The 15,585-nt window shown below is 47.4% G+C and overlaps 1 protein-coding gene across 8 annotated transcripts in view; it reads right to left on the bottom strand.

The window, feature by feature from the left end:
- Positions 1-15,585, bottom strand: part of GLYR1 (glyoxylate reductase 1 homolog) — a 31,755-nt gene that overhangs the window by 9,367 nt on the left and 6,803 nt on the right. For 6 of the 8 annotated variants that reach the window (XR_015154821.1, XR_015154822.1, XM_086375972.1 and 3 more), the window contains exons 4-10: positions 11,988-12,126; positions 11,198-11,440; positions 7,614-7,700; positions 6,697-6,753; positions 5,935-5,985; positions 5,773-5,846; positions 3,299-3,398 (exon numbers count right to left, since the gene is read on the bottom strand). Coding sequence is in view for 6 of the 8 variants with exons in the window: in XM_086375972.1 (XP_086232098.1) it covers positions 3,299-3,398; positions 5,773-5,846; positions 5,935-5,985; positions 6,697-6,753; positions 7,614-7,700; positions 11,198-11,440; positions 11,988-12,126 (751 nt within the window). In the remaining 2 variants the exon portion in view is untranslated. The remainder of the gene's footprint in view (positions 1-3,298; positions 3,399-5,772; positions 5,847-5,934; positions 5,986-6,696; positions 6,754-7,613; positions 7,701-11,197; positions 11,441-11,987; positions 12,127-15,585) is intronic. The other 2 variants (XM_086375977.1, XM_086375978.1) reach the window with 1 other exon arrangement.

Below are 15,585 nucleotides of genomic sequence, written 5' to 3'. Positions count from 1 at the left end.
CTGAAGAGCCTCTTGATGAAAGTGAAAGAGGAGAGTGAAAAAGCTGGCTTGAAAGTTAACATTAAAAAAACTAAGATCATGGCATCTGGTCCCATCACTTCATGGCAAATAGATGGGGAAACAATGGAAACAGTGACAGACTTTATTTTCTTGGGCTCCAAAATCACTGCAGATGGTGACTGCAGGCATGACATTAAAAGACGCTTGCTCCTTGAAAGAAAAGCTATGACCAACCTAGACAGCATATTGAAAAGCAGAGATATTACTTTGCCAACAAGGTCCATCTAGTCAAGGCTATGGTTTTTCCAGTGGTCATGTATGGATGTGAGAGTTGGACTGTGAAGAAAGCTGAGTGCTGAAGAATTGATACTTTTGAATGGTGGTGTTGGAGAAGACTCTTGAGAGTCCCTTGGACTGTAAGATTAAACCAGTCAATCCTAAAGGAAATCAGTCCTGAATATTCTTTGGAAGGACTGATGCTGAAGCTCCAATACTCTGACCACCTGATGTGAAGAAAGGAATCATTGGAAAAGACCCTGATGCTGGGAAAGATTGAAGGCAGGAGGAGAAGAGTATGCCAGAGGATGAGATGGTTGGATGGCATCACCAACTCAATGGACATGAGCTTGAGCAAACTCCGGAAGTTGGTGATGGACAGGGAAGCCTGGTGTGCTGCAGTCCACAGGATTGCAAAGAGTTGGACACAATCAAGCAACTGAACTGAACTGAGGGTAAAAAACAGGCTCTGAAAATGGTTTTATAAGATCAGCAGCATGGAATACATTATTTAAAAACAACACAGTACCCATAAATATATTAACGTTTTGTCCTACTTGTGATTTAACAAGACAAAAATAGCAACTTCTTTGTGTGATACATTTTGATTATTTCTAAGTACAAAATATCTAATACCTTTGTTGATTGTCTCGTGACCTATTTAAAAATCTTTATATCATTATTAAACTATTTGTTTAATAAGAAATTCCACTCCTGGTTTTATATCTAAAGAAAATAAAAACACTAATTTGCATGCACCCCACATGTTCAAAGCAGCACTACAAAAGCCAAAATATGGAAGCAACCTCAGTGCCCATCAACAGATGAATGGATGAACATGCATTCACACTATGTGTGTATGTATGTGGTATACATACACACATAGGAATATTAGCCATAAAAAAAAGGAAGTTCTGCCATGCGCAACAACGTGGATGGACCTAGAGAATACTATTATGCTTAGTGAAATAAGTCAGACAGAGACAGACAAATACTCTACACCTGCACTTATGTGTGTGTTAGTCGCTCAGTCGTGTCTGACTTTTTGAGACCCCATGGATGTAGCCCACCAGGCTCCTTAGTCCACAGAATTCTCCAGGCAAGAATACTGGAGTGGGTTGCCATTGCCTTCTCCAGGACTTACATATGGAACCTAAAAAGTAAAACAAATGAATGAACATAACAAAAAAGAAACAGATTTAGAACAAACTACCAGTGCGGAAAGGGAATCAGGGAGAGGCAAGACAGGAGTAGGGGACAGTACAAGCTGTTACGTATAAAATAAATAAGCTACGAAGATACATTTTGCAGCACAGAAAAACAGTCATTATTTCATAATAACTTTCAATGCAGCATAACTTGTACAAACACTGAATCACTGTGCTGTACACCTGAAACTAACGTACTATTGTAAATCAACTGTACTTCAATAAAAACACACACACACAGAAAAACTAGGGAAAAACACAAAAATTGTTAGGATAGTGGGAAAATTTAAGAATACAAAACCTTGTTTTCAAGTTTTCTTTTTTGTTGTTGTGGGAAGTAGTATCAACACCCATTCATCTTTTCCTTTGGTAACTCTTTTAGACTTCTAAAAAGATCTATATTAATATTAAATTTTGTTTTCTTCTGGTTTTTTCTTTTGAAGAAAGAGGGTAACAGCTGATTCCAAACTCACATTCGTAACTGCTTTGCTGTACTGCCTTCTCATAAATTAATCTGAAAGGCATAGCCATGTTTATTAACAGGCTTTCCAATCAAGGAAACAAGCTGACCAGAGGCACTTCTATCAAATGGGAACATACACTTGGAGTTTCCCAATGTCCTTCAACTGTGTGTGTCTAGATTTCCTGGTTGCCTCGGCCTTGAATCACAAAGTATCTGCCAACAGTCTCCAGGATTTCACTCCTGACCCAGGTCCTGCAACGCCTACCTCATGCCCAGCACTTGAAGCCCACATCTCTTAGAACAGCCTTCAGTGCCCTTTCTCCCAGGCTCCACCTACTCTCCAACCAGTTCCTTGTTATTCTTGAAAAGGGGCTGTTTCAACCAAGTGAACTGCTTACCTTGCCTGGAACATTTTTGTTAATCTAAATCCATCAGCTCTACCATCTCCCTTCACTCCAGCTCTCCCTTTGCTGCATACATGGGATGCTCACCCATCACTTCACAAACACACGCTCAGCCACATCTTGTTCCTCAAGAGGCTGGTTCCTTCTTTGTCTCTCTGTCCCTGGCAAGCACAGTGAATTATTTTTCTGGTACTTAGATTATGGTTCTTCACCTTTTCCTGGATGAGAACTTGAGGGGAGCCATGACCTCTCTCCATTACACAAGACTTGGAATTCCATTTCAGGGTATGCACAGGCCCCGTGAAGCCACGGACCACCTTAGATGAAGAATTCCTGAACCTGTCCTGTCCAACGTGGTAGCCACTAGGACTGCTTAATTTTAAGTGAAATAATCTTAAAATTCGATTCTTCAGTCCGTGAGCCACGAATCCAAGTATTTCAGAGCCACATGAGGTCACTGGCTCTCATAGAGGCCAGTGCAGATACAGCACAGCTCCTTCACCGCAGAATGTTCTGTGGCACAGGGTTGTTAACACAATCCAAACACAACAGAGCATGGCCATTAACTCAGATGAAGCAGATCTGCTGATGCACTCTCCATATCAATGAATTCATCACACACACACACACTCACACACACACACACACACGGAAAAACCTGACAGGTTTTTTTCTCTTTTACCTCCTGTTACCTATTTCAGGTAATGGCACAGACGGATAAATTTCTGTTTCATGTTATACCCCTGGGTATTTTCAATATTTAGTTTTTATGATCGCATCCTATGCTGGCTTATCTGCATCCTCCCCTGCCTGGACTTGGAGCTTGGTTTCTACTCCATGCACACAGAACGTGGAGCAGAGACAGCAGGGCGACTCCTATCCTTAGTTGCCCCAACTCCAAGGCCCAGGCCCCACCACACCCAAGAAGTGCCACCATGAATGCTTACTTTCTCTGCAGTCCGGTTCCAGACAGTCACCGTGTGGCCCATTTTTAGCAAGTTGGAGACAATGCCACTTCCCATGAGGCCAAGGCCCAAAAATCCTATCCTAGAAAGACAGACTGGTCAGTTCAGAGTGGGGAACAGGGTGGAGGGGAGGACAGGGTGGGATTATGACTACTACCCTGGCTCTGTTCCTCTTAAACCTGGGGAACCTCACCTCAGTCCACCACGCACACTGCTCTGCAGTGTGCTGATACCATGACCGCAGAGCCAGTGGGAGGGCTGGCAGAGTGCGCCTTTTCTCACTCTGGCCCTGTTCAGAAGTGCTCAGAAGTTTACACAAGCATTTCTAAACCCTCAACTGCCACTGCAAGAAGTATGACTCATACAGGTTATGGCAAGTCTTCCCAACCATTTCCTTGTTGCTTTGATGGAGGGGCTGAGCTTACAACTCCACTGCAGTGAGAAGCCAGACATTTATCTTCAGCGCATGCAACAGTTCCTCGCCAGCCACCTCAGGTGCAAGGCCTTGAGGTGCCAACTTCGAGCACCCTGGGATCCATGACACGTAACAGGCGCCACACGTGCGGAGCCCCCACCGTCCTTGCCTGCACAAGCCGACGTCCTGGTGCTCACCTCCCCTTCCTGGCTTCAGGCTCTGCACCACCTTTGCTCTCTTCATGCAGTCAGCAGGGATGGGCTTCGCCACGCCTCTTCAAAGCCTCACCTGCTCTTTGGAGTCAGTCTTCCCCGGTACGTGGAGTCTTCTCCTGAACCTCTTTCCCATTGCTCAACCTGGGCCCGTCCTCTACTCTCCCCACACCTTCTAACTGCAAGCTCGTTATGCTCCTTCTGTGACTAAAACTCAGGTGGTCAGTACGTGCTGCTTACCTGCACTTGCTACAGCTCGCCTGCTCTTTCCTGCAGCCCCAGAACTTGGGGCTCATAGCTGCCACATGGTTCAATGGATGATTTTATCTTGCTCAAATGTCTCTTCTTGGTTCCTACAATTCTTTCTCTCTCCTTGCACAAGACATGGTTAAGCAACGCCTCTTTCTTCATTTACTACCTCATGGTCTTGTTTTCAGCTTGTCTCTCTCTCAGCTCTAATGTTGTCTGCAGCTTCTCCACTCTGACCGATGTTATCCTTCAGTATTTTCAGTCTCCTGGGAGCCATATCTGCAGCCACCTCTGCTAACGGGCTCAAAGGTTCCCCAATCCTTGTGGGAATACAACACTCTCATGTTTCTCGTGTTCTCTGTCTAGCCTGCTCTAAGTCACCTGAATTAAATGCTGAAAATGGAACCCACCACTCTCCTCACCAAAGGTATAATCTGTTATTCACAGCTATCTGGGTGGGTGGCAACCAGTTTTCTCTAGGATTATAAATCATGACAGACTAATTCTCTTTCCTTTGTTCAGTGTTCCAGGACACCCGGAAGACCTGGGGATATGCATTTGTACACTGACAGTTGCTCGCGGTGTCCTTGAGGCAAGGAAAATGTGGACCAGGCGCACTGGGTGCAACGCAGCTAATCTGCTCAGCAGCTGGCTTTACACTTGTAATAAAAAAGGATTTGAGTGATGGCAGAAAACACTGGACTCTGTCCTCAGCCTGGAGTTGGATTTTTTAAAAAAATAAGCCAACACATTCCTCGTTGATTTAATGGGCAACACCCATTCCTCCTTTAATTAGCACATGCCTCCAGCTCCTTCACACCACAATGGAAGTTCACCAAATATATCTGGTTGAACAAGTGACTTCAACAGCACAAAAAAAGTGTTTTAGTCTGAGAAAGAACCGCACAGAAGACTCAGATGGGAGATTCAGACATTCTTTAGGAGAATGCTCCTTCCTTAAGAGCCCTCATCATCACGACTCAGAAGCACAAGGGGGCATCAGAATACAGGCAAAGGCGAGGGTGGATGCCAGCTAAGGCCTGGGGATCGCAGTCAAGGCTCCCCACTTGTCTGGGTGGGGCGGAGGGCAGCCGGCAGGTACATTGGGAGGACTGGGGAAGGCAGGACAACAGGCTGCCTTCATCTCTTGCTCCCACCTGCCCCAACCAGGGCCAAGGTGAGGAGTTCTTCAAGTGTGGTCTCCTGATGAGCAGCCACTTATCTGGGAACTGGTCCACCTGAGACTGACTGATCCAGAAACTCTAGGGGTGCAGCCCAGCAACTGGTGCTTTACGAAGGGTCTTCCAGGTGGTTCAGGAAGGTCTGAGAACCACTGACCCAAGTGTTCCCTGCTTAGGAGACTCACCAGTGAGCAAATTCATGGTACGAATGTACAGGGCAATTTCTGTCTCCCGCAAGTCAAGTTACTCCCAGGCAAATCGTTAAGAATTACAATTTTCCCTTTCTCTTTCCACTTAGTCCCAGCAACGGCTGGGACACAACCCTTAAGAAGCTGCCTTGAAGTCACCCCCAGCCCCACAGAACCAGAGCCCAAGGAAGCCCTCCCCCGAAGGCCCTACTTTTTGTCTGTGGGTGTGACGCTGCCATTCACCGCCGTGCTGTCTGCGGCCTGGATGGAGGTGGACCCCGTCTCCTGGGGGAGGAAACACAGGTCGTCAGGCCGGCCTGCCCATGCCCGGCCCTGGTGAGAATACAAGTGAGGAGGCGTAGAACTTACGTACCTCTTCACATATTTTCAACTTCTTTGTGATTGCCTGGTAACAGACAGCTGGCTAATAAAGAGGGAGTGAAAAAAAATTACTTATTAAACTGAACATTTAACTGGTCTTAGTTACTATTTCCCTACTGAGGTGAGACCCAAAACAGAAAGTTAAGATCAAAACTTATTTGGTGTCCAACTTTGCTGAACTCCAACACATGAAAACTTAACTTGCATTACTCCACTCAGTTCTCATGCAGCTCTACAAGCTGCTTTTTGCTGGTGATGACGCTGAAAATCAGAGGTTTATATGTCCAAAATTATAGGCATGGTCAGTGTACCCAGCCTTGGAATCCTGATGTGTCAACTCCAAGGTCACACACCATCAGCAGATCCTATCAGGGCTCAGCCTAACCGACAGCCCTGGGGAGACACCTGGGGAAACCGCCCCCGACCCCCAGGGCTCATGGAAGACTGCCTTCATCCAGCAGCACTGGCCACCCATGGGTGGATGCCGGCTCCTGAGGCTGGCTTTCTGTCCTAGACTCTGAGGGCGACCACAAACGTCTCAAGCACACAGCCACGAAGTTTTAAAAGCTTCTTTGGGTTCCTTTTAAATCTTAACAATGCCTGATTCATGAGTGGTCCTCTACGTGATTTAAATTTAACTAGTTGCTCTGGACAGAGTACAGGCAGCGGACTAGGGTGAGGCTCCAGCGAAGCAGCACTCTCCCCTCAGGCTAGCTCCTAAGGGAGGATCAGGAACCTCAAGGAACAAGCTTACCTTCTCAGTTTGGCTGAGCAGGAAGTGATGGAAATGAGGGTCTGCATCTTTAACAGGCTGAAATCAGAAAATGATTGAATAAAACAAATTATCTTCTACCAGAGGTCACCTCCTACTGATAACCAGTCTCTACCCTGGCTGACACACCTTTGGGAGCTGAGCTTACAACTACCTGGGAGCTTGTTTCCCACTCTGGTTCTAAGCCTTTCATAAACAATGCCCATTCCAACTGGAGGAAAACTGGCTTCAAGTGGAAAAGAATGGATGTTTCGGCCAGGCTGGTGTATAAATTACTCCCAAACACTGTGGAAAAATAATTAAAAAGTGTACCAGTGATTTTCAAATCCAGCATTCACCAGTCACTTCAGATGACCCAGCAGACCAAGCCAAATTCTCAGGCTCCTCCAAGTCATAGGATTTTGGACCCCTCGTACCTGGCGCCAAATGCTCATAGAGGGTTAATATTAACAGGAAGGAGGAAGCAACGACTGCAAGGCTTTCAAGGGCTTTTCACACACAGGCCCAGCAACAGGGGAGCAGCGGGCGCACCCACGCCAAGGGTAAGGCAGCGTGCAGGTGACCAAACATCACAGCCGCACACGTAACCAAGGTATGTCTATAAAGTACCAAGTGGGAAAAAACTGCAGAATGATCCCACTTTTGTAAAAATCAACACTACTCCCCAAAGCGAAAACCTGTAACATGGATATGTGATTATATACCTGATGGTTAAGTGGGTATGCCAAACGGTCTGGAGCGAGTTAAATAAACTTGACAGCAAGCCTGCGCCAGGGTGGACTCGCACACTTCTGTATTCATTGGCAATTAAAAAGTGTCGGGAAAAGCACACCACACAGTCAGGCTGGGAAACCAGCTCTGAGGCTGGGCTTGTCATGGGCCAAGGGAGGGGTCATTACCTCACTCACGTTCGGCTGCCATTTAAACGTGGCCATGGGTCCAGCCATCATCCCCTTCACAGTACTAGACTCAGGGATGCTGAGGTCCTACAGAGGGAAAGACAGGTGGTCACAACACTGTGGCACCTCAGGAACACTTGTCTTCCTCCCTCAATTGGGGGCCCCTCTTCACTGCTTTGCTTCCTTTAGTCACACTCCGTCCCAAACTATCCTAGCCAGCTCCATGGTCTCCCCAGGCACAGCTCTGATGACTGTCTTATTGGGAGAAACAGGACAAGTCTTTGTCAACACAGAGGGAAGTTCTCTTTTCTCTGGTCCAGAATGACAAATGTGCTCCTGGGCCAAAATTCCTCAAGGATGGAGGTAACCTGAAAGACCAACTGTGGTCTGCAGTGTGATCAGCAGGTCACAGGGAAAACTCCTTATTGCAAATAACGAGCATTAGGAAAACAGTACTGGCTTCAAAAGGAATCCATCGTATCTGAAAAGAAACTAAGGAAGCCACGTGGTGCAGTGAGGAGATCGGCCCAACATTTTAGAGCCACTAAGTGATGAAGCCAGAATTAGATCCTGGGGCAGTCAGGATCCAGGAGTTCATTCTCCCCCCAGACAGAAGGCAGGCGCCGTGGGGGCAGGGAGTCAAGAGCTCAGTGCAGCAGGTCAAGCTCTCCACTAGATAGCTGAGGTGAAGTGTCAGGAGGACCACTGAGGCTGGGAGACAGCAAATGGGGACAGGGACACGAGGTAAGCCGGGCAGAGGGGCAGGAGCAGACGAGCTGTACAGCTTTATCCCTAGATCTCCAGACAGGCGTGGAGATGTGCAAGACGAAACAAAGCAGCCCAGAGCAGTGCTGCCCCAGAGAAGCTGCAGTCACGATAGACGTGTTCTGTATCCGCTCGGTCTAGGCACGTGTTACTATGGAGCACCTATCACGTGGCCAGTGTGACTTGAGTAACTGGATTTTGTGTTGAATGTAAATTAATTTAAATGTAAATAGTCACTAGCCTAGTGACCACAACAACAGAACAAGAGTAAAGCAGGAACACAGCTGTCCACCCAGCACTGAGCAAAGGCCTCCACCCCTGACTCCCTGCCTGAGTCTGGATTTTTAGGAGAGCCACAGGATAGTTCTGTTTTGCCCTGTGGTCCGTGCCCAGAGTCCCAGTTCTCCGCTCAGGACTCGAGCCCCAGAGAGAGGGTGAGTGTGCACCCCCCGAGCATGGCTCCCCCGTGCAGCTGGACACAAACCCAGCCCTGGCCTTCCCACACGTAATCAACACCCCTGTCGTCAAGCTCAGCCTTTTCCGTTAATCCTCACGGGACAGAGGATTATAGCTCAGAACAGCACTCATCTGGGGCTCTGCCTAGCTAGACTACTCACTCTGCTTCAGTGAGGAGCTCGCAGCCAAATGACAATCACTATAGCAACACACACGTTTGTGTGAGAAGAGTCCCTCCACGTAAGACTGGCAGTAGCCCCCAGGAGTGCACTACAACCACCACACTCTCACCGCACAAAGGCTACTGCTGAAAAATAATAAATGTGCAATGTTTGTCAAATGTATAGTGTTGCAGGCACTGTCTTATCTGCTTGGCTTGTGTTACTCATTTAATTCTTAAACCTAAGACGCACTGTTATCTTCAATGACCAGACAAGGAAACTGAGGTGAAGGGAGCTGGCCACGGTCGCACAGCTGTAGCAGGTCATGGAGACCCCAGGGCCTCCTCCTTACCTCTCCTTCATACTTCCCTTTACCCCCAAAGAAACTGTTTCTCTTCAGGGTGAGCACAGGAGGTGGTGAGATCCATGGTGTGAGATGCCAGACACTATGCATTTGGAGAACAGATAAAACCCGACAGCCCAGATTTCTGTGGGTCCCCAGGAAATCAACTCAACCGGATCAATCCAGATCACATCTCCTGGAATCCTTCATGCCCCACACCCGGCAGTTTCTAAGCTCCCCTCACTCTGGCCGGAGGTCCCCACTGCTCAGCTGCTCTCATCTATCGTGTCTTAGGTCACTGAGCAGCCAGAAGGGCCTGCTCTAACACAGAGGTTGTACTGCGGCAGCCGACAGGCTGAATGTAGTCCAGAGTGATGCTCCTTCGTACTTAGAAGCGTTGTAAAAATTTGAATGAGCTTCTAATACTTAAAATAGGAACATTTCACTTAAAATCTGTATTTCCAGCTTCTCTTGAGAAAAACCAAAGGATCTGGCAAAAGTTGGCTGGGAGCCCGAGGGTGGGGCACGGCCTCGCCAGACGGCAGCTGCTGCCACCCTAACACCTTCGGCTCAGTCTCCTGCTTAAGCACCCTCTTCCCGTCCCTGCCTGGTCTCGCTGGTGTCTCAACCTGTGCGCCTCCATCTGACATCCAGCATTCATCACAGCCCCATCATCCCAGGTCTGTGCCGGCCATGTGGCTTTCAGTCTCCGATCCTGCTCTAACAATCTTCCCCTGGGTGCTGACAGATTACCTGCTCCACCTCAAATCTTCCTCCTTTGGCTCCCAAGACCCACACAGATCTTTCCGGAAAGGTGAGAGGTATGTTACTTCTGCCTCACTTCCCTTCGTTGGCTCCACCCACTTCTTCCAGCCTTGAGTTGTGGGCATGCTCTCTGCAAAGCCAACTTCTTCCCTCCCCTCTCCTCTCTCCTGGCTTTCCCTCAAGACAACCACAATCAGGGCTCTGGGATCTAATGTCCTCTCTAGATATTCGCTCCCCCACACCAACATTTCCATCCTACGTTCCTGGATGCCTCCCTGGTAGTCTAGACATCCCTCAATGTCATTACACACAGAACCGGTCCTCTCACCCCAAAAGCCAGCTCCTCTGCTCAGAAGAAAGGCAAGTTTCTCCAGGTACAGACTTGAAATCATCTCCTTTCCCCTTTTCTCATCATCCCCTAGATGTAACCAGTTACCAAATCTTACCAACTCCTCCTCTGAAGTGCTTCTCACATAGTTCCTTTCAGTATTTGCTAACGTCCCCCTCCCCTTGCCCAAGGAAATCCTACTATGAATGCACACCTGACGTTACCCTTCTCATCGGCTTTGAGCCTTCCTTCACTGCCAGCTGTGACCCGTAACACACAGCCTGGCGCACACCGCCACCTCCACGTCCAGCTCTAACACCTTCATGCCACCCTACTGACTCCGTGGCAGTACAACACTGCTTAAGCAGACCTGGAGGCTCTCCACGACCTAGTGACAAGCTGCCTTTACCCGTCTGTCCTCCTCCTCGTCCTGTACTAGGACTGAGACTATGCCCGCCAACATCAAGCCCATGTGGGCTGTGCCCTTCGTCCGTGGAAGCCCTTCCCTTCTTTCCTGCTCAGCCCTTGCACGCTGGCTCAGTGGCCCTTCTACTCCTGACCATGTGTCTGGTCGAATGCCTGAGTTGTGTTCCTATTTCACGCCTGTGCGTCCAGGCAGTACCCTTTCCCTGTCTGCAGAATTCTTTAGGGCAGCACAGAGCAGGGGGCCCTACGTCCGTTCAGGGAGCTGAAGCACACAGGAGAGCTCGACTCTGCCCTGTACGAAGGACAGTCACCAGTCCCAGAAGCTAGAGACAGAACCAACCTTCTCGTCCTTGGGGGGCCGACCCCGCTTCCGGGGACTCTGCTCCTGGGCTCTCTTCAGAGGGGACTTGGAGCCTCGCTCTGAGGAGCCTGAAGGCACCCTCTTCTTTCCTTCTCCCATGTTCTTCTTCACCTTCCCTTCAGACAGGCTAAGCTTGCGCTTCTCATCACCTGAGATTGGCCTACTTCTCTCCTCACTGGAATTACGCCGATTCTTGTCATCAGCAGAACTGTGGGATGATGTCTGTAAGTTTAATAATAATAGTGATAACCACCACAATGGCTGCTACCATCGCGACCCCTATTTATACGGGCCACTCCCGGTGGTGAGCACTTTCTATACATGCGTTATCCACATGAGAATCCTATGAAGTAGGCGCTGCTGTCATCTCTGCTTACATTTGGGCAAGTAGAGTAAAATAAAATTCAAGTCATTTGCCCACAGTCCCCAAACTGGATTTACATTTCAGGCAGTGGACAGATCCCAGAGGCATGCTCCTAACCTCCATAAAAGGGAGAAGGCCTGTGCTGTACTCAAAAGCTGAGGGACTTCTGCTGGGTCCAAACGACTTTCCTGAGGCCAACAATCTATTCCAGAAAGGTCAACCAGATGCATGGAGTTTCAATCTGACCAGCAAAATGCTGACGCCTTAGACCTGAAGTAGCTCTCTCCCCACTGGCATTTCATGAGAATAGAGTTTCAGGTTCGGGTGATATTTAATCTGTTAGTTACTATGCAAAAAATAACCAGTCCAGAGTCGGCACAAAGTGAGAATCATGGGGCCTCTCACCTGGTCCTTCCCTTTGGCTCTCCTGAGGAACTCCTCCACGGCGTCCACAGCTTGCTGGAATCGCTTCCCCTTGTTGATCTTTATCATTTCCTCCTTATGTGCATGATAGGGCTTGAGCTGTTCCACTTTGATCCAGGCACTGGCAGAAAACATACAGAGCACGGACATGATCCACACTGCTTGTGCCTCAAGTATCCAAGTCCTCATCCCAGCAGACTGCAAGTATCCACTCAGTTTAACTGGTCTTTGAAACAGGCCTGCCATGTTTTCAAAACATAGTACTGCCCACCCCCTAGACTCTTGAGCCTAAAAGTATGTTCTCTGGAAACAAGTCAAACCACCACCACCACCAAAATCAGCATCCTCCAAATAAAGTCACTGTTGCGGGTCATTTCCACTATCATTCACCAGCCTTCCACGCTGAAACACACACACACTGCCACTAGCTCAGGACAAAGGAGACCTGGACATGCACCCCCACCCTCACTAACACAGCACACATGGCTCCATGTGGATCCCAGGAAATCAGGGCTCTTGGCTCTATCAACCACAGCAGCATCACTGCCAGTCAAAAACCTCAGTCAGACCGATGACCTGTCAATCCCAAGACTCAGGAATGCTCCGAGAGCTAAAGAAAGGCAACAACTTAAAAAACCTGCTGTTCCTGCAGACGTCTGCAGTCTCGGAGCTTGTGTTTGTTCATGAATGATTGTACCCACGGCTACTGAACCACACAAAACAGGTGACACACAGTTCAGAACAAGAGCAGCAGTCACAAAAGGAGGCTTTCAGAAATACAACTCTGCCTGTGATTAAAGGGAGAGGAACATAATCTTCAGATTTTGATTCCCACCACCAATGCATAACACGTGAGAATGAAAAGAGCCATCAACCCTGGAATAACTGGCCTGCCACACTAACCTGCATGAATCTGCCCCCATTGGCTTTTGTGGTTTCCTTGAATGACGGTCAGTTTCCAAAACACCGTACAATGGAGAGAATTATAGGCTTGGCAAGGTTAAGAGTTTATTTACATATTTTACCCTGTAAAACTCAAGAGGTTTCATAGCATAACCTTCAGAAAAAGTGGGTCAGGTCAAGGATATAGAAATGGGGCTATTACATGAACTTAGGCTTCTTTTCTTTAGAGAAAGCTAGAGAACACTCACTAATAATAGTCAAGTGCTAGCCTCTGCACATAAAAACAGTGCTACCACCCAGCAGCAGCCACCTGCGCGTCAAGTGTTGTGCTAGTGGTCGTAATAATGGGTCTGTATAAACACAACCTCTGGAACCATCAGTCTGCAAACCAAGACTAGGCATATTATCTGTGGGTAAACAAGACAAGTGAGAACAAAACAGTGAATGGGGACCCGGACGTTGGTCTCACTGCAGATTTCCAAAAAGATGAGGTAAGCAGGTACCTTCCAAGTGACCATCTCATCCTGAAGTCTGAAACTGGACACAATAGACCCATGGGTCCAATCTATAAGGAGGAAAAATGGAATTAAATTGACCCCATATTATTCAGCAAGTGTGTTTACACCGTTAAGGCCAAACCACCAGCACAATCAGATGAAAAGCAAGTCAAACTTTCAGATTAACTGGGAGCTCTGAGGTGACAAATACTCAGTATCAGTGATCTTAGAGACCTACAGTCCTCAAAGAGACCTCCTCCCTCTCCCAGCTTCAGGTCAGATGCTGAGACCTGCACGCATTCCTAGCATAAGACGGACAGGGTGGTTTTAATCAAGCCTCCCTGAGAAAGGACTGTAAGAATCCTAAGAGGGATTCCTAAATCCCTCTTCTCCAATCTCGACACACTAATGCAGGACTCAGAGTAAGTGGAAAGGTGAGGATATTTGTGGAGGAAGCCCCAATGAACCCAGGCCTATCTTCTGTGGAAGCATTTTAAGTGGATTACTGAGTTCTGCCAAGAGAACAGTAACAGTCAAAGTTCATTCATCCTAAATAAAGACTAGCATTTGAGATACTAAAATGACATTTTCCTCTCTTATGACCATATTTGAAAAGTGAAAATAAGTTTGCTGCAAGAAGCAACAGTGTAAGTATGACTTCAAGAGAAATGTTAATCTAAGAAATCACCTCCTGCTGGAGAAACATCCTGTCATCTCGGAAAAACAGTAAATAAAACACGAGCCCAGCAGAGCCCTAGTAGGATTATCTCCTGAAAGCACGATGAACTGAAATTCACTTTGGCCATTTCACTAATTTTTTCTCCAAAGGCTATACTGCAAAACTCTATCTCCTTAAAAAGGGTGTGCTTTTCAGCTGGAGCTTCAGTAAGGCCCTACTGAGGCCAGCCAGGCAGGGATTGGCATGCAACTGGTGCTCAATAATTCCTCAGTAAATGAAATCTTCCAGGCACGTCAGGGAGGCTGGACTGCTGGCCTCTGGGCTATACAGGCTTTTTGTGGTTGTTGCTGTTGTTTATGTGTTTTTAAAGCGAGCATTCTGTTTCTTTGCTTCATTTAAGCTGTAAGTTTTGATTTCCCTCAGTGTGCTCCTAATGCCTAGATGGAGCTGCACTTTTTCCAACCAATTTGCTGCAGGCTGAGAAGTCAAAAAAAAAAAAAAATCACGCTTAGTCAAGTTGTGTTTAATGAACTGGCTTTGCTTCTGTATTCAAGGAAGTTAATTACACATTGTTTGTAGAAGTAAATGCCCGAAAACAAGCTAACTGGCAATCAGTGAGGTCACTATAAAGAATGAAATGGAAGGTCCTTTAAGATACTCGGCTAAGTGGAAAATGGCAAGATACAGAGCAGTGTATTAGTACGCGAGCACTTGCACTAAGACAAGGAAAAAGGGACATGCAACTTCCTGATGAGGCGCCCAGTGTCTCGAGGCCCTCTCGTAAGAAACTAGCATAACTAGATGCCTGTGGGCCAGAGACTTGAGGGGAAGAGGAGGAATGGAACTGTCTCAACAGTTTAAAGCTTGATTTGGGGAGAAACCGTAAGTATCTATTAATCGTAAAAAAACAACAAATCATGGACTTCCCTGGTAGTCCGGTGGCTAAGACTCTGCACACTTAGTGCAGGGGGCCTGGGTTTGATTCCTGGTGGGGGAACTAAGATCCCACAACAAAGATCTGGCACAGCCAAATGAAAAAATAAATATTAAAAATCTGCATAAATGAAATAAAATATCCCTCAACAGATCAACAACAAGGGCCCATGCTGTAGCACATGAGCTATTTCTACTGAGAAGGGGGCTCTCCCCATGACTTCCTTGTGTAGGTCTGCTCAGGTGGGTGACTACTGCCTGGCTGCCGGTGTAACTGTACCTGTAACACAGCCAAGAGCAAACTTACCCTGGTAATCCGATACACCTCCTACAAATACTTTTCATTTGAGAACAGAAAACTTCCCCTAAGCCACCCTCTGATTATACATTCAAAATGAATGTAAAAATCTCACATTTTCAGGCTTCTCTGGTGGCTCAGTGGTAAAGAATCCTCCTGCCAATGCAGGAGACATGGGTTCAATCCCTGGCCACATGCTGTGGAGCAACTAAGCCCGTGGGTCACAACTACTTTAGTCCTGGCAACAAGAGAAGCCACCACAGTGAGAAG

Source organism: Bos grunniens, chromosome 25, assembly GCF_055505025.1.
Source record: "Bos grunniens cultivar Pamir isolate PY7600 chromosome 25, Bosgru_T2T1.0, whole genome shotgun sequence".
In the NCBI taxonomy this organism is placed as follows: domain Eukaryota; kingdom Metazoa; phylum Chordata; class Mammalia; order Artiodactyla; family Bovidae; genus Bos; species Bos grunniens.
The sequence above is the reverse complement of the archived record's forward strand: the minus strand, read 5'-3'. Positions and strand labels throughout refer to the sequence as shown.